The sequence below is a fragment of the Pan paniscus genome, chromosome 6, assembly GCF_029289425.2.
Source record: "Pan paniscus chromosome 6, NHGRI_mPanPan1-v2.0_pri, whole genome shotgun sequence".
Taxonomy (NCBI): Eukaryota; Metazoa; Chordata; class Mammalia; order Primates; family Hominidae; genus Pan; species Pan paniscus.
In genome coordinates, this window is record NC_073255.2 from 27345696 (window position 1) to 27364985 (window position 19290).

The following is a 19290-nucleotide window of genomic DNA, read 5'->3' on the forward strand; positions in this document are numbered from 1 at the left end:
ATTCATTAAAATAATGGATTTTTGGCTTTTTAATGGATCCTCACTTGCATTTGCCCTTTGACAACCTCATATGTGTGCAAAATTTTGTTTACATAGTTTGCGGGACATCAACAAGAGGTTTTTGTTTTTTTAATGCTTCTTGTGTAATCCAATGTGTCACATGCAAATAGGGAAAAGTTAACTTAAAAAGGCTTTATCTCCTTTTAATCTTCCTTTGTTCTTTTCTGCTTTATCTTACCACATTTCCTACGTAGACCTGTGGTTCCCATGAGCGAGCTACTGACCTTGGGAGAAGCAAGCTGTCTTTCCAGACTCCTTTGTAACTCAAAAAACATAGGGAAAAACACACAGTACTCTTCCTACTCCGTGCCAAGGTGCTGTGCTGCTCAGCTGAACCCAGGGCCCTCTCCACTGTCAATCAGCAAAGCTCTGGAGCTGGGGGCTGCTGGGTGGCCTGAGAGTGGGGTGGGGGCTCAGGGGAAGTTGCTAAGACTCAGGCCCAGACAGGTCCCTGCTGAGGCACCAAACTGGTGAGACCTGAGCCTGGTCACAATTAGTCTTCCATTTGCTGGATAACTGCTGCTCTTCTCAAAAGCAGAGGCAAACAATCCCACCATTGTTTAAGAAGTTTGGGGTTTATCTTCGGTTACTTAAGGCAATGAGGACAGACTGCAGAGATTCCCAAATCTCTCTGGCGCTGAGACTTGTTGCTAAGAAAACAAAGATTCCAGCTCTCACCCTCAGCCTACTGCTCCAAGATAAGCGGTTCTTCCAGTTATTAAATAGTGTCCGTCTGCTCTAATCGTAATGTTCTCACAGGATTTTCTGCACCTTTCTTTAACACAGTCCTATGATAGCCACACGCTGTCACAGGAATAAGTAGTCTCTCAAGTTCTGTCAAGATCTGAGGTAATATGTGATCAAAAATCAGAGAAAACCTCAACTTGGCCATTGGGCATTTGGTTAATGTTAAGCCTCTCTGGGTCTGTATTCTTCATTAAAATGAGAATACTTAACTCACTGGTGTTATAAGAACTAAATGAATTTATACATATAAAAATCTTACTGGGGGTGGGGGGCGCTTGGACAGAGTCATCACTGCAGTAACGGAGATGTTCTCTACACTGTCTAGTCCAGTAGCAGTTGCCACATATATCCATTGAGCACTTAAAATGTGACTACTTTGGGTCTTGTTTTCTGAAATGCTTCTCTTTGCAGGAGGGAGGTCAGGCCACTGTGTTCCCTTACCTCAGGGACAGACCACCTCACTTTGTCTGGTTTCAGGAAACAGCTCACTTAGGGGAACTGTGGAAGGAAGAGGTGCACTGTGCAAGTGGAGGTGCTCCGGAAGCCCGGGGTCCTTGCCCAGCTCCCAGCTGCACCCTCAGAGAGGCAGGCCTGGGAGGAGAAGGGCCGAGTGGGGTACCTAGGAGGCTGCCTGCCAAAGCACCCGAGATTAAACTCCCGCTCCACTTGGCAATTTGATTTCAAGAAAATAAAGAGATTTCTTCACACCCAAGGAGAAATGAAGTCATCCATCCTACATTATTACTATCATTTCCACCCAGAAATAACTAAGTCCTGGGGCTTGCTGGGTGGGACTGAATCATAAACCAGGGTGGGGAATGGGGGAGAGGTAGATGGAAGAAACAAAAGGAGATAGGGGTAGAGGGCAAAACGTGATGCCAGCGCTGCAAGGAGGCAGTCCATGTGCCCACTCGAGAATCCTCGCTGCCTGCCCTTAACAGAATCACATTATGCTGCATAGTATTTTACAATTTGCAGCTCGTTAATAGCCTGTGAACTCTAATAACTAATTCTTTCTGCTAGGTAAGTAGAAAAGAAGACAGATTTTATTCATTACATTATTATCCTTGTAGAGTAACCTCCCATGGAGCAGGCAAGTAGGGGAAACAACTTGCTGGCTGGCCAATCTTTTACGTGTAACTTGCTGACTTCAGACTCCCCTAGTCGCCCACATACTAACTGTAAGCCTCCCGAGGCTCTGAGGCATCAACTTCTCTCTCCCTAGAGTGGCGTTGTGCAAGACAGTAGCCACTCGTCATGTGTGGCTTTTTTTTTTTTTTTTTTTCTGAGATAGACTCCCACTCTGTTACCCAGGCTGAAGTACAGTGGTGTGATCTTGGCCCAATGCAGCCTCCACCTCCCGGATTTAAGTGATTCTCCCGTCTCAGACTCCTGAGTAGCTGGGGTTACAGGCACACACCGCGACGCCCAGCCGATTTCAGTATTTTTAGTAGAGATGGGATTTTGTCATGTTGGGCAGGCTAGTCTTGAACTCCTGGCCTCAGCTCTTTATATTATAAAATGATTAGAACTAAAATTTAAAGATTCTCTCCTCACCCACACAAGCCACTTTTCCAGTGCTCAAGAGCCACCCTGGGCTAGTGTCAACCCTGCTGGGCAGAGCAGACAGAGGACATCTCCATCACTGCAGCAAGTTCTGTCATACAGTGTTGTTCTAGAAAGGAAGGTTATTGAATGGACATCTAGAAAAGCATTTTAAATGACTACTTTTTTGGTTGTTCTAAGCAACAACTTATTTTATACTTACAAAACAAGAACAAACCTTATCCTGTTCCAAATCCTACAGAATCGTAAACAGAGTCATAATTGTACATATCATTCTCGGCTAAAGGTAAAAAGTGAGGTCTTCCCACATACACAGCATTTTTCTTTCTTTTGAAAGCTTTAAGTGATTTGCTTCCTGAGGACCAACACTATTCTGAGACTGTAGTCACAGTCTGTGAGCGGCAGCGCCTTGTATCAAGATGTGGTTATTCCACAAAGGCGACAAGAATGTGAGGACACATGCTCAAGGTGGGTACTGACAATGTCCGGCTGCCAAGATGGATTAAATTTATGGCAATTTACAGCTCACCCCAGGGAGACTCAGTCTGCAAAAGCTCAGAGACAGGGAAAGTTGCCATAAGGATGCAGGTAATGAAAGCATTAAGCTATCCACTCTATTGAGAAAAATGGCTCCAGGCTGAATTTTCCAGGCATACTGTCTATACCAAACAATTATCCCAATCATGCTATGGTGTTTCCCTCCGTTTTCCCAGTGCTGATGTGCCTTTAGGTGCAGCGGGTTTGTTGCTGTTATGTTTGGGCTTCAGGGTATGATGCTAGCTCCCGTTAGAAACCATGATCTTTAATAGGTGCCAGCTACAGCATGCCTACACAGACTTCTAGAAGCAGTAAGGCCAGAACAGAAGCACTTAAGCCCCATACTCAAGAAACAGAAGCCTGGCCCAGGTCCAGCTCTCTGTCCATGGGACCACAATGAGTCTTTCACAGTGCATGCCTTGCTTGTACAAGGGCAATTGTCTCTGAGGTTATGTTCATAATGGTTACCACTTAGGTGTTCACTAACAGGCTCAGTGTTAAGCACTCGATGTGCAGAATGCCACAGATCCATCCAAAGGCTCTGTGAGGGGAGGTCACTGGATGTCCTCGTTTCACAGTAATGTAAACAAGTTAGGTGATACCTCAAGCTGGTGCAAGTAGTGGCTGACCTTGAATCCAGGTGATGTGACCACCGCTATGGGTTTCTGTGGGTCCCTTGGCCCAAGGTCCTGTCAATTCACATATACACCTGTCCAGCCCACCCAGCCTTAGCTTCCCCATTTACATTTAATGGTGAAGAGCACAGACCTCTGGAGCCAGACCACCTGTATTCAAATCTGAGCCCTGCCATTACTACCTGTGTGCCTTTAGCTAACCCCTGGGTGCCTGAGGACCCTGGCCTTTTGCTGGCCCTCTTCTTACAGAAGAGAAAGCAGACCCCAGAGCCAGTTTCTCTTCTGTAAGGGAAGCCTGGAGGCTGGTTTTACCTCTACAAGAAGAGAATGGTATTGATGCCTGGCATCACCTGAGAGCTGTCAGAAATGCAGAGTATCAGGCCCCACCATAGTCCAACAGAGTCAGAACCTGTACTTTAACAAGATCCCTGGGTTGGTTTGCACATTAGAGTTTGAAAAGCACCATCTGATGGCAGAAAATAGTGCCCTGTGATGAATTATTTTGTAAAACACACAAGACTCACGTATCGGTCTGCTTTATAAAGCCAGACATATCACAGGTCTACATTTCAGTGCACTTAGAGGGCTATGCCATTGCAGGTGCTCCCCAGATGAACACAGTCACGTAAAGCCAGAGGATTGTGTTGAAAGACAAGGAAATGAAACTAAATCATTGCTCTTAGGACTAAAGTCAATGACGTAACATTAGCAGCAGTTTCCTGTAATCCTTGAGGGTGGGGAGGAAGCATCCTGTAAGTAAAACAAAGTCTGTTGGCACGTGTTTCCATGAAGATTCATGCCTAATTAAGTAAAACCCACGAAAGCCGGAATCCTGCTCTGGGGAGACTGGGTGGCCACTGTGTTCTCTCTGGAAACTGACTGCTCCTCACAGGGGCCAGGCAGAGCCATGTCTGGGTCTGGTCCTCAGATTCCCAGAGTCCTGCTTGCAAGGGTAGCTGAGTACAGGCATCTCACCAAGTAGCTTTGAACAAACGGGACTGAGTGGCTCGAACTGTCTTCCTTTCCTGCCCATCACCTCCCACTTTCTGAAAGGGTTCCCAGAAGCAGAGCTTGAGACTGGGCTTCGTGTTCCAATGATTTACTGGGGGTATGCTCTCAGGAGAAGGGGCACACATAGATTTGCCAGATAAAATACAGGATGCCCTATTAAATTTAAGTTTTAGATAACCAACGAATAATTCTTAGCACAAGTATGGCCTAAGTTGTTTATGGGTCATATTTATACACAAAATTTTGTTGGCTATCTGAAGTTTAACTGGATTTAGTTATGTTGGTTTGCTAAGTCTGGTAGCCCTGGGAAGAAGGATAGGCAGAGAGGAGAGCTAAGGAGATCTCCCAGCCAGAGCCCAGGATCCCAGCATTGTACAGTGCACCATAGTAGACCCACACTGGGGCCAGCAGCCTGGCGTTCTGCATTCCTGTGCCATTCAGTCACTGGCCAATCTGCCCCCCAGGCACACAGGGGGAGGCAGATGCTGTTCATGGGCAAAGGAAGTGAGTGGATCCCATTTGGCCAAGGGCAATTCTCCAGAGAATGAGAGCAGCTGGAAGCTGCAGACAGCCAATATTCAATCAGAGTGGGGCCTCTCTGGGGTCAGCTCTGACAGTTGTGGATGCTGTCATCCACAACCTCTCCCCACCCTACACATACTCCTACTAGCAATCCTCAGGCCTTTCATAAGTCAACAGCAGTTTATGAGTGGCTTTGAACTGGGGAGACATCCCTGGATCTTGTCTCAGGTCCCTGGGAATAGATTTGTAAGTAGGGCTTCCAAAAATAAAATGAGGTGCACCTTGTCCATTGACTGCCAGATCTGTGCCGCCAGCACATCATCCCACCAACTTTGGTTTGCTCTGGGTGTTTCTGAGAGCTGGATGGGGCATTTTCTTTCCATGCTTCTAGGACAGTCTTTGTTTCACCAGGATGGAAAAGCGGTAGGGAGAGAAGTTTTGGCCCACGTCACCTTCTTCCAAGCAGAACAAACTGTCTAGAAAAATATGTCAACCAACTCTATACCTCACACTGAGGATACAGGACAAAATTAACCCTCCTCATTCTGTCATCTGGGAGAAAAAGTCATCTTAGAAAAGAAAAAAAAAATCGCCAGTGTTTTGTTTTGCTATGTTTAACAGATCGTTATTCCACATATGGATGAGGGGTACAGGCATACGTTCATTTTTACTCAGATTACAAAAACAGGAAACGTGGAAGTTGCCTATGGGCATGACTCAAGGGGCACTGAGCTGGCCTTTCTGTCCCCAACACAGGCATTCCTCGTTTTCTGCTACAAGTATTGCATTTTGTTTTTGGTTTTTTTTTTTAACAAATTGGATGTTTGTGGCAAGCCTCTGTCAAGCAAGTCTATTAGTGTCATTTTCTCAGCATGTGCTCACTTCATGTCTTGTCGCATTTTGGTGATTCAATATTTCAAAATTTTTCATTATCATTATTGTATCTGTGATGGTGATCTGTCATCAGTGATCTTTGATGTTACTACTGTAATTGTTTTGGGATACCACAACTCTGCCTTTCACTTAAAGGCTGAGAGGCTATTTAGGGTTACTAACTGGCCTAATTTCAGTGTTGGATCTTGGAATAGGGAGAGGCAGAGAGACACGAAATGGCTGGTCAGTGGAGCAGTCAGAACAAACATTTATTAAGTTCACTGTCTCATACAGGTGTGATTCATGGTGTCCCCAGTTACAATAGTAACAAAGATCGCTCAAAGTTTGTTAGAAGATCAAACTAGCCACTACATTCTCTTAAGCCAAAGCCTAATCCAGAGCAAGGCCCTAAGGCTCTTCAGGTCTGTGAAAGCTGAGAGAGGTGAGGAAGCTGCAGAAAAGCTGGCAGCTACCAGGTTGGTTCATGAGGTTTAACAAAAAATGCCATCTCCATAACGTAGAAGTGCAAGGTGAAGCAGCAAGTACTGATGGAGAAGCTGTAGTGAGTTACTCAGAATATCTAGCTAGGATCATTGAAGCAGGTGGCTACACTAAGCAGAATTTCAATGTAGACAAAAATAGCCCTCTTGGAAGATGCCATCTAGGAGAAGTTCATGCCTGCCTCCAAAGCTACAAAGGACAGGCTGACTCTTGTTAGGGGTTAATGCAGCTGGTGACTGTAAGTGGAAGCAAATGCACATTTATCATTCTGAAAATCCTGGGGTCCTTCAGAATTATGCTAAATCTACTCAGCCTGTGCTCTAGAAATGGCACAAAACCTGGATGACAACACATCTGTTTACAGCATGATTTACTGCACATTTTAGGCCCACTGTTGAGACCTACTGCTCATAATAAAGATGTCTTTCAAAATATTACCCTCATTGACAATGTACCTGGTCACCCAAGAGCTCAGATGGAGATGCAAGGAGAGGAATGTTTTGTTTTGTTTTGTTTTTCACACCTGCTAATACCATATTCATTCTGCAGCCCATAAATCAAGGAGTCATTTCAACTTTCAAGTCTTATTTTTTGAAGTATATTTTATAAGGCCAGAGATGCCATAGGTAATGATTCCTCTTAATGGATCTGGGCAAAGTCAATTGAGAATCTTCTGGAAAGATTTACCATTTTAGATGCCATTAAAAATATTTGTGATTTGTGGAAAGAAATCAACATTATCAACATTCATAGGAGTTTAGAAGAAGTTGATTCCAGTCCTCATGGATGACTTTGAGGGGTTCAAGACTTCAGTGGAAAAAGTCAATGCAGATGTATAGAAATAGCAGCAAGAGAACTGGAATTCTGAGTACAGCCTGAAGCTGTGACTGAGTTGCTGCAATTTCATGATAAAACTTGAACAAGTGAGGAGTTGCTTTTCATAGATGATCAAAGAAAGTGGTTTCTTGAGATGAAATCTATTCCTGGAGAAGATGCTGTGAAGATTGTTACAATGACAAAAGATTTAGAATATCACATAAACTTAGCTGATGAAGCAGTAGCAGGATTTGAGAGGATTGATTCCAATTCTTAAAGAAATTCTACTGTGGGTAAAATGCCATCAAACAGCATCACATGCCACAGAGAAATCTTTCCTGAAAGGAAGAGCCCATCGATGTGGCAAACTTCATTACTGTCTTATTTTAAGAAATTGCCACAGCCACCTAGCCTTTAGCAACCTCCACTCTAATCAGTCAGCAGCCATCAACATTGAAGCAAGACCTCCACCAGCAAAAAGATGACTCACTGAAAGCTCAGATGATTATCAGCATTTTTTTAGCAATAAAGTATTTTAAATTAAGATATGTACATTTTTTAGACATGATGTTATTGTACACTTAATAGACTATAGTGTAGTATGAACAACTTTTTTATTTTTTTAGAGATAGGTTCTCACTCTGTTGCTAAGGCTAGAGTGCAGTGGCATGATCATAGCTCACTGCAGCCTCAAACTCCTGACTTCAAATGATTCTCTCACCTTGGCCTCCCAAATAGCTAAATATAACTTTTATATGCACTGGGAAACAAAAAAATCATGCAACTCACTTTATTTCAATAGCCTGGAAACAAACTAGCAATATGTCCAAGGTATGCCTGTATATTTCTCTACATAGTTTGCGTGAAATTCCACCATGAGAAATTCCTTCAAGTCAGTGATTCTGAACTGGAGATGAGTCCGCCTCTGGCTTCCCCTTGTTAAAATAGATTGCTGAGCCCAACCCAGAGTTTGATTCAAGAGGAACCCAAGAACTGCATTTCTAACAGGTTTCCAGAGGATGCTGATGCTGCTGGTTTGGGGACTGCACTTTAAGAACCACCGGTTAAGAGGCCTGAATGAGATAATACACGTACACAGCTATTAGTATACTGCCTGGCATACGTAAGCCTGCCACACTCAGTGGTTCTCAAACTCGGTTGCACATTAAGATTACCTGGAGAGCTTATAAAAATCCCAGTGCCCATTCTGCACCTCAGACCAATTACAGCAGAATCCCAGGGGCAAGGGCACACATCGTTGCTTTTTGAAGCTCCCCAGGTGATTTCATTGTACAGTCATGGCTTAGAGGCACTGCCTTAGAGGTGGTTTAGAGAGAAAGTCGCTTGCGTTCACAGAACACTAATTTCTAACAGCCGCTGAAGGAAACTGACTAGAAAGGACCAGACATCCCATTGGCACTGTGGAGTATAGTTCTGTGTCTGGAAGGCCAAATAAACCTGCCTGGCCTTTCATGAAAGGACCAAAGCCAGAGGCAGAATACAGTTTAAGAGAGTTATTGCAAACAAGGCCCTGAGGCCTTTGCTTCTACTTCATCCTCGTTTGCACCTCCTCTGAACCAGCCTGGCTTTGTCGCCTTAAACTTCCTCCTATGCCAACCCTCTCAGAGGGATTCCTAAATGCTCCCTTCTCCAGGCCTCACCCACTCACTTTTCTGCAGTCTACAGCTTGATTCTTCCCTCCTGAAGTGATACTTGTTTTCAGAAAAGCCCCTCTGGTCCTGACCAGTTCTCCTCTTCTCCTGTGCCTGTCCCTCTACCTCAGGCAATCTCCACATCCCTTCCTGCCCACCTTTCACCCTGCCAAGGGGTCATCCTGCTAAACCACATGTCAACTGCCCTCACTCCCTCTCATGCAAGTCCTTCAGGGGCTCCCTCCCTTCCTTTCTAGCCACACTGGCCACTAGCCCTTCCTGGTGGATCCTGTTTCAGGGCCTTCACTCAGGCTGCCCTGGGGACGATGACATCCCACACTCTCGGACTCCTGGCTCAGCCTTCTCAGCTCACTCAGTGCTTTCCCCAGGAAGGTGTCCGTAAAGCTGTACTCCCCACCCTAAAGGCCAGGGTATGATGAAGGCTGTCACTATAAATGTTAAGAGACATCCTAACAAGTATTGGTTTGTCTTTTCACATAGATAGAGGAAAGAAGGAAACAAAGGGTGAAAAGTCTTCTTGGTAACAAGAAACTACCATTTATTTACAGAGTCACCATTATTTCTTCCTCAGCCATGTGGGTATAAAAATGAGGACACAGCCAGGTGCAGTGGCTCATGCCTGAAATCCCAGCACTTTAGGAGACCAAGGCAGAAGGATCGCGTGAGCCCAGGAGTTTGGGGCTGCAGTGAGCTGTGATCGCACCACTGTACTCCAGCCTGGGTGACAGACCAAGACCCTGTTTCTAAACAATAAAAACATAAAGATGAGGACGTGATCTCTGCTCTGAGAAATTTACATCTGATTCACTGGAGAGTTTTCTAAAATGTCACCATGATCACAGGTCTAACCCTAATGACAAAAATCAAGACTTGATAGTTAGATAAAAGGTTTCAGTTACATGAGTGTTTGTTTGAAAAAAAAAATGTCTTGCAAAGGCATAGAAATTAAAACACATGCCGGGCGCGTTGGCTCATGCCTGTAATCCCAGCATTTTAGGATGCCGAGGATGGCGGGGGCGGGGGGGGGGGGGGGTGCATCACCTGAGGTCGGGAGTTCAAGACCAGCCTGACCAACATGGAGAAACCCTGTCTCTACTAAAATTATAAAATTAGCCAGGCATGGTGATGCATGCCTGTAATCCCAGGCACTCTGGAGGCTGAGGCAGGGGAAATCACTTGAACCTGGGAGGCGGAGGTTACGATGAACCAAGATCGCACCATTGCACTCCAGCCTAGGCAACAAGAGCAAAACTCCATCCAAAAAAAAAAAGAAAAAAGAAAAAAAAAATCCACACATAGATTTACTATATTGCCTTTCCAAAAGAGAAAAGAATACAAGTAAAATATAAAACTGAGCAAATTATATTAGCATCTGTATCTCTGAATAATTGAAATCAGGACTGCCCCCAGAAAACCCCATCCACCCCATAATAAAGGGTGACTGGCATTCTAACCCATTTGTGAGGCTGAGAATCTGAAAAGTGACTACTCCCCACACGCCACCCCAGAAACTGCTGTGGCTGCACATACCTCCAACCACATCTGAAACAGGTGGCCAGGCTATTGTCCCAGTCCTCCGAGTCCCTTCTCTCCTGGCCCTTGACTCCACCCCCTCCCAAGGAGCAACTGCCCCATCCACATGGCCTCCAGGACCTGTTAGCCTGGGCACATGCTGTTTCCTCTTCTTCCCTGCCCCACCTATCCTTCCCACAGTGTGGCAGAGGATACCTTCCCAGATTTCCTGCGGGAGCCCTGCATTCTGTGTTTGGGGAAGGAGAAGAGGAAGGGCTTTATCATCTGAGCCACAACCTTTAACAACATACCTCCCTCCCATCTGTCAGTCTATGAGCCAGAAGAAGGTGAGTGCCCTTGCCCTACCTAGTCACCCTCGAGGCTGAGTGCCCAGGGACAGTGGGAATCAGAAGGGCTTGAATAAGTGGACCCTACCGTCATCCTCACCCATGCTGTGTTGCACTGTGGCCTTCTTTCAAAGTGAAACAGTCAACTTTGAAATGCAGACCCAGTGGGGAATTTAAAACAAACACCTCAGCCCTAACAAAAGGGAAGATGGAAACAAAAGTTCTTGGTAGGTTCTGCCATGTTTTCATAGGAGCCACATCACTACAGATGATAATTCCAACAGCCCCTTGAGAGGAAACCACTGCTGACTGGCACCCAGCAGGCAGAAGCAGTCAGGGGACATATGCAATTGCAGACCTGAACTGCACAGACCTTGTCCCTTACACCCCAGTCATGCAGCCCTCAGTTTTCTAGCCTTTGAGCCAGTGCACATGAAGGTGGAGGCTGAGAAGGCTCTTAGAAATAAGCCAGGAAGGTCTTACATCTTGCCACGGACAAGTCCCCACGTAGATCAAATTGTTGAAGAAGCCATAAAAATGACTAGGAGTTGCAAAGACTGGATGCAGTACCCTTGGATAAGTTCTCTTCTACCCAAGGCTTTTTACTGGGAATGAAGAGTCACAGAGCAGGCAACAGCGACACCTGCTGTTCAGAATAGATTCAAACCAGGCAGGGAGAAACCAGAAACCCGAGTTCTCGCCATAGAGGCAGCATCGCCTGCACGTGATTTCACAAAAGAACATAAGACCTAGGGTCTGTCCTCCTATTGATTGTTTTGGGAGTCCTCATTTACCTGGTACAAGTAAGGAAGACACTGTCCTAGCTAATAATGTAACTAGTAGTTACAACATTCATGGACCATGAGTTTTCAGAGAACATAATACGGTCAAAGCACCATACTTAAACAGTACTATATTAAATGGACTCCCCTTAGCAATAGAAAAAGGTATAAGACCCTCAAGAAACATAGTTGATATGTCTGATAATTGGGCACCATTATGGGTTGAATTCTGCCCTCCAAAAAGATGTTGAAGTCATAAGCCCAAGTACCTGTGACTGTGACCTTACTGGGAGACAGGGTCTTTGCAGATGATCAAGTTCACCTGAAGTCATCAGGGTGTGCCCCAAGCCCACAGGACTGGTTTCCTTATAAAAAGGAGAATTTTGGACACAGAGACGGACAGGCACACAGGTGAACAGCATGTGACCGTGAAGGCAGAGACTGGGGCTGCATCTAGGAACGCTGAAGGTTGTCAGCAATCACTAGAAGCCAGGAGACAGACCTGGAACAGGCTCTCCCTCACAGCCCTCAAAAGGCAATGCGGGCTCTTTTTTGGTTCCATATGAAGTTTAAAGCAGTTTTTTCCAATTCTGTGAAGAAAGTCATTGGTAGCTTGATGGGAATGTCATTGAATCTATAAATTACCTTGGGCAGTATGGCCATTTTCATGATATTGATTCTTCCTATCCGTATATCTGGGTTATTTTATAATCAGGAAAAAAGCACTAAATGTGAATAAAAGTGCTGAATTATTTTAGTTATAATGTTACCTTTCACGGTCCAGCCTCTAAAGTGCTTGAATTCTATACTTCCTACTCATGATCTAACTTTGAGCTTTATTAATTCCATTCCAAGCTATGAGTAATTTCTATTCCAAAAGAATGTTTTCTATCTTTTTGAAAACAATCCAAAAGATCTTTTTTGATTTATCTTTTTCTTCAAAATTATTTTAGTGATTTTATTTTATTTTTAGAAAACTTTTTTTTTTAAACTGACAATTATATCTCAATTTGGTATTAAAACACTATTTTGCTGGTGCTTGAAAACTCAAAAATCTCCATTGTCTATAGTATAAAATACAGAATCTTAAAGCTTTTCTCTAGTGTATTTCCAAATTGCCTACCTTATTTTACTTATTATGCCTCTATGTAAGCCCTCTTTTTCTATCCTATTGGCCTAGAATATGTCATTTTTAGTCCTGTCTCTTGTGGGACTCTACTAAATGGTCCATGTTTACTAAATGATCCATTGGTTAGATCCGTTTCCTTTTGAAACCTTTCCTGAGCTTTCCAAACTCAAAAAAACTCTACCTTCTGTAATTATTTATGACACATTATTATTCTCTTGGAACATGCATACTATTTTGTATTACCGTCCTTTCTAGGGTAACTTCTGGATGATTTTGTATATGCACAACACCTAGGAGTGTTTATCCACAACACTTGGAAGCGTCTTACATATTTGGTAAGGTTGTAATGATGGGTGGGCTCATTTCACTTAGACTACATGCCAATAGTCTACCTGAGAGTGTTCCCGTCCTTTCATGAAGAAAGTAGTGTGTATTTCCTTTTGGCAGAGGCATCCTTGCCAGCAAGATACTAGGAGTACACATTTCTACCAGGAAAGCAAAATACAGACTGGAAGCCAAAACTCAAGGAATTCTGGCCAAAGATGTAAAGAGCCAAATTCTCTCAGAAATGGTTTCCTAGAAGTAATTTGTGCTGACTATGCTTCAGTTCAAACAAACTCCTTTAAGAGCAAAATAGCAGTACGTGATATATCTAACCATTGTAGATAGCTATCTTGAAGTAGGAGTATATAACTGTTGGCTAAAATAATCCAGATTATTGCTTCAGCAATTCCGTTCATTTTGAAAAGTAGCAACTCATTTTCTGCAGATATGTAGTAGTAAGTGCACATCGTTTTAGAATTGGAGTATCTTTCTAATTACTGAACAGCTCTTGTCTGGTGTGGACTTTGGTTGAAGCTAGTGTGTTGAAGGTTTCTTTTTAAAACTGAGTGCCATAGTATAGTGACACTAATATCTATATTCATATCTGTAATTATCCAGATATATAATAAATGTTTATTAAATGCAAGCTATGTCTCTCACAGGATGAAAAGAAATATAAGCCATTGTCCTTGTCTTTAAGAAGTTTGCAGTATGGATGGCTAGATAATATGTGTTACTTATTGAAATATGAATTCATAATAGAATAAAGCAGTTCATCATTATTTAAGAATGATACAACAAAAATATCGTGAGAGCGAAAGGGAGAGAAAGGAGTTCCTTCAGGCTGGGATGACTATAGACATCTATATGGAAGTAAACTCTGTCTTGCATTTGAAGAATGGGTAGACTTTGAACAGGAAAGAAGAGAGAAAAAAGGTATTCTTGGTGAATAAAGAATGTGAACAATGTGAACAAGGCAATGGAGTCAAAGTCATTTTAGGAAGAAAGTGAGTAAATTGACTTTTTTGGGGAGGTATAAAATTGTTGATTAGACCAGAAGAATCTGGGTTGAGATTATAGAAAAGTGTGAATGCCAGGTAAGGACTAAGGACTTACCTTTTAAGTGTGAGGACCCATTTAGGGAAGATTTTGAGAAAAGAAAACATATGATCCAAGTTGAGTTTTACTGAAGTTAATTTGTCAGCTATGTTCTGTTTGAAAAGGAAGATAGAGACAGTAATATGAGGATGTTTAGAAGACCAAGAAAGCAGCTGAAGTGTGAAGTAGAATAGAGGATATATGTAGTATTTCTGTTCAGCATCCCCTCTTTTCTGATTCAGTGATTCAGGTGGAGATGACACCATTTGCCCTCAAAAGCCATAGGTAGGCCGGGCACGGTGGCTCACGTCTGTAATCCCAGCACTTTGGGAGGCCGAGGCGGGCAGATCACAAGTAAGGAGATCGAGACCATCCTGGCTAACATGGTGAAACCCTGTCTCTACTAAAAATACAAAAATTAGCTGGACATGGTGATGGGTGCCTGTAATCCCAGCTACTCAGGAGGCTGAGGCAGGAGAATCGCCTGAACCCAGGAGGCGCAGGTTGCAGTGAGCCAAGATCGTGCCACTGTACTCCAGCATGGGCAACAGAGCGAGACTTCATCTCAAAAAAAAAAAAAAAAAAAAAAAAGAATATTTTAATGCCTTTTATTTATGTCTAGGAAACACTTGTCCTAATTAGAAGCAATAGGGAAAACAACAGGAGAGCACATTATTAACGGGAACAAGTACAAGATCTTTGCTGTTGAAAAACATTTGTTATTTTTTATGGGGTGAAGTCAACATATTCTATATCATAAACACAAAAAGATTTACCTCTTAGGGTTATTTTATATATTATTTACCTGAATATAGTGAAATTCTCTCCATGTCAAAGAGTCACTCACAGATGGAATAGATTCACAGCCAACAGAGCCAGTATTGCCAGTCCCACAATTCCCAGAGACACATAAATCTCCATTCTCCAAACATCATGCTCAATCCAGGCATCTTCTTTATTATGTTGGACCTACCAGAAGGTAAATAAAGAAAGAAGAAATGCAAACAACAGTTATTTCCTTAATGTGAATCTCCTTCTACACTCTTCCCTGTGTCTACTATGAAGCCCTGATAACAGGTCTCCACAAATTTATGACTTTTTTTTTTTTTTTGCATTCCTCTAAGACAAATGACATAGGAGCTATCACTTTTTTTCTTGAATGAAACATTTCCATAATCTATTAATTTTTTAATAATTATTTGATGGTTTACTTGGATAGAACTGTAATGTGCATGCATATGTGGTAAACAAGGAGAAGAACAACAATATTAAAAAGTAATCTTGTGAGGGTGGTAGAAGTTTGAAATATGGCCTTGTCCATGAACAAAATGTTTCTTATGTTGCTAAAGTTGTACCTTATTTTCAGCTTAAAAAACATTTCACAATATAAAACCGACTGACAACCAAGCCCTAGTGTAATTATAACAAAAATTTTAAAATAGATGACTTTTTCAACACAGAGGTTCAACAGGGTTGGGGTATTGATATTACAATGAGAAATGATTAATTTGTTAGGTGACTTAGACTTTTTATTAGTAACAGTGTCAACATTGTCATCTTACCTGTTGATATGCCCAGTTTAGCAACTTGTATCTGTAGGATCGCCTCATTGGGTAAGACAGACTATAAATTGCATGCAGTACAGCAAAAAAGAAACTGAGAAGCCCAAACTGGTTTCTTGTTAACATCCATTTATCCAACCAATGTGGAAACTTCTTATACTTGGTTCCATTATGAAGTTGGACAATTGCTGCTATCACACCTGGCAGGTAAACCAATGCCAAGAGAGTGATGGAAACCATTGGCAAGACTTTGTTGATGACCAGGATTGGAATTTTATAAAAATATTGTTGATGGGAAGTTGCTAAAGGGTGAATTACTCCCCTCAGAAGAGTGTAAAGAAAAGTCAGAGATGCTATAATAGCAGCTATTTTAATTGGCAAGTGCCACTGTGGAAAGAGTTCCTGTGTGTGCTGAAGTTCTGAAGGGCAGTCAAATTCATCAGCATGGGCTGTTTGGTGCAAATGCAAAAGCACAGGTCTTTTTAGCATGCTGGTCTCTCCCGTGTCCTTATGCTACAAAGGAAAGAAAATTAACATCTTAAAATTGAACAAAACAATGGGATATCTCTTGAACTAATTACTTATTGCTCAATCATTGTGCTTCTCATTGAATAAGGGCATTCAGAATCTTGCTTTTGAATACTGGTTAGTTGAAGATAGCATAGTCTATGTGGCACTGAAAGACTTTTGTCTTTAGGACAAAAGAAATACATGCTTCAGACAGGTGAGACAGTTAACTTGAAAAATGAAATTATTTCATTTTATGCACATTGTTACTCTTATAAAGTAAATGCTTGTAATTTATTAATTACTTTTCCCTATTAAAATTATTAAGATTAAATAAATAATTTCTGCTAAAACTTCCATTGAGATAATTTGGAAGTTTGGAACCAAAATTTCTGCCACTTTTTCAGTCAAAAAATGTAGTAAGAAACACTTAATCCTGTGTTTGACCAAAAGTGGAAAAAGTGATTCTTATCCAAAAGTAGATTTATTTGGTTACACAGTGAATTGTCAATGTACTAGATGATCTCTTGGTAAGCTGCCACTGTGTCTATGACAAAAATGCTTGCTTACAAAATTACTGTTATATGGACATTGATGACTTTTTTTTTTTTAACTTAGAACTATAGACTGTTAGAAAGAATTGGAAGGGCCTTGGGGATGATCTGGTCCAAGGCTTTCATGGTATAAACAAACTAAGACCCCAGATTTTCAGTAACGTATTCAAGGTTATTCAGCTAAGTCCCTGACAATCAGTGAAGGTACTATTTCTCTCACATATGCTACTCTGTCCTTCACAGTATCAGTGACAGTAATCCAAGTCCAGATATCAGCAGACTAGGGTGAAAAATCACTTTCATAACACTAGGAGATACAGAATGTCATCGAATTATGTTTAAAGATATAAATTATTATTTATTATTGTCATTATTAATATTTTACCAAATAATCGTTGTCTTCTAAATTTCTCCTAGGCTTCATTTTCCAAATTTCTTCTTGGTTTGTGATGTCTTTTCTGCTTTCCATTAATTCTATAAAATAGTATGGCTTCAGCCACCTGTAAAAATAAAAATAATTACTTTCATGTCTATTCTACTTATGATGTGAATGTTTGATGTAACAATATAAAAAATTTACTTGCTTAAAGACTAGAATGGCAGATAAAGTACAATAAAAATTGAAATAGTGACTGATTTATACATTTAACTTCATATTATAATCTGTAAGTTTCAAACCAATGCCCTCTTATCAACAGTAACTGCTCTTCTTTATCCACTTATTTGTTCAATGAATAACCCAGGTGCCTGTATGGATTACAAAGGGTCAGATGTTGCCTTTTACTTTAGGAAGATTTAATTTCAGGTTTCCATCTGGAGGAAAGCCAACTCCTTTCAATGGCAAATATCATTAGGAATGCATTATATTGAGAGTAATAACGCCATCAATGGAGGCTGGAGGTAGCTGATGTAAGATTTACGTTTAACAGAATTTTGGGGTTGACACTGGAGTCTGAAACAGTATTTTCAGAGTACCATTTTTCTTTTGGAGTGAGAGGTTGGTCCTTGTTTGGAAGATGTGAATTGCTAGTATGTTTCCAGTGGGAATGGTGAGTTGTGCCGAATTAATGATGTGCCCAGTCTTCTGGTCAACCCTGTGGAAAACAACTTTTCAAATTTCTCACTTGATAAAAGAATCTTTTCCTTAGCAAACTCACAGATCCTCATCCAGGATTGGTGTAACATTTTTTAGGGAAAGAAAACATATGTCACAGTACTATTCATTGTTTTTATTAGTTCTGAATTTATTTCCAGAGGAACACATCTTTAATTTACACTTTATGAAATTCAATGAGAAAAACAGATTAGATATACAACAATTTGATTGACAGAAAATATCCCAAGTGTTTCTGAATTTTAGACCACGTGTAGTACTTTTTTAGGTGGAAAGCTGTTTCCAGGAATAGTTTAAAATACAGTGATGTGTCACATAACATTTTGGTCAACGACTGACTGCATATATAACAGTGGTCCCATAAGAGTATAATGGAGCAAAAAAATTCCTATTGCCTAATATTTACAATACTATACTTTTTATTATTATTGTGAAGTGTACTCCTTCTACTTACAAAAAAAGAGCTAACTGTAAACGGCCAAAGGCAGGTCCTTCAGGAGGTCTTCCAGAAGAAGGCATTGTTATCATAGAAGATGGCAGCTCCATGCCTGTTACTGCCCTTGAAGACCTTCCAGTGGGACAAGATATAGAGGTGGAAGACTGATACTGATGATCCTGACCCTGGGTAGGCCTAGGCTAATGTGTGTGTGTTTGTGTCTTAGTTTCAACAAAAAAGTCTAAAAAGAAAAAAAAATTAGAAATAGAAAAAAAGCTTAAGGAGTAAGTATATAAACAAAGAAAATATTTTGCATGGCTGTACAATGTGACGATGTTTTAAGCTAAGTGTTATTACAAAAGAGTAAAAACAATAAGTTAATAAAGTAAAAGAGTTACAGTAAGCTAAAGTTAATGTATTATTAAAGAAAAAAAATTTTCAATAAATGTAGGGTAGCCTTAGTGTACAGCGTTTATAAAGTCTACAGTAGTGTACAGTAATGTCCCAGGCCTTTACATTCACTCACTACTCACTCACTGACTCACCCAGAACAACTTCCAGTTCTGCAAGTTCCATTCATAGTAAGCGTCCTGTACAAATATACAATTTTTTTATCTTTTATACGATATATGTATGTTTACTATACCTTTTCTATGTTCAGATACACAAATACTTACTATTGTGTTTCAACTGCCCACAGTATTCAGCACAGTAACATGCTATACAGATTAGCAGCCTAGGAGCAATAGACTATACCATCTAGCCTAAGTATGTAGGAGGCTGTACCATCTAAGTTTATGTAAGTACACTCTATGATGTTTCCTCAACAATGAAATCCCGCCTTACAATGAATTTCTCAGAATGTATCCTGTCATGAAGAGACATGACTGTTCTTAAAACGTTCTCTAAGTTTTAAAGGTTTAACCATAACAAAGAATAACGAGTTGCTTTTACATACACCAACATTTACTTTGTTGAGGTACT

At 41.4% G+C, this 19290-nt stretch overlaps 1 protein-coding gene across 1 annotated transcript in view; it reads right to left on the reverse strand.

Moving 5' to 3' along the window:
- STEAP1B (STEAP family member 1B) overlaps positions 1-18979 on the reverse strand; it is a 58182-nt gene extending 39203 nt beyond the window's left edge. Inside the window, 5 exon segments of the mRNA XM_063605634.1 lie at positions 14939-14994; positions 14997-15102; positions 15696-16208; positions 17142-17256; positions 18325-18979. Of these exon segments, the coding sequence (XP_063461704.1) occupies positions 14939-14994; positions 14997-15102; positions 15696-16208; positions 17142-17256; positions 18325-18416 (882 nt within the window). The 5' untranslated portion in view covers positions 18417-18979.
- Between the last annotated feature and the right edge of the window lie 311 nt (positions 18980-19290).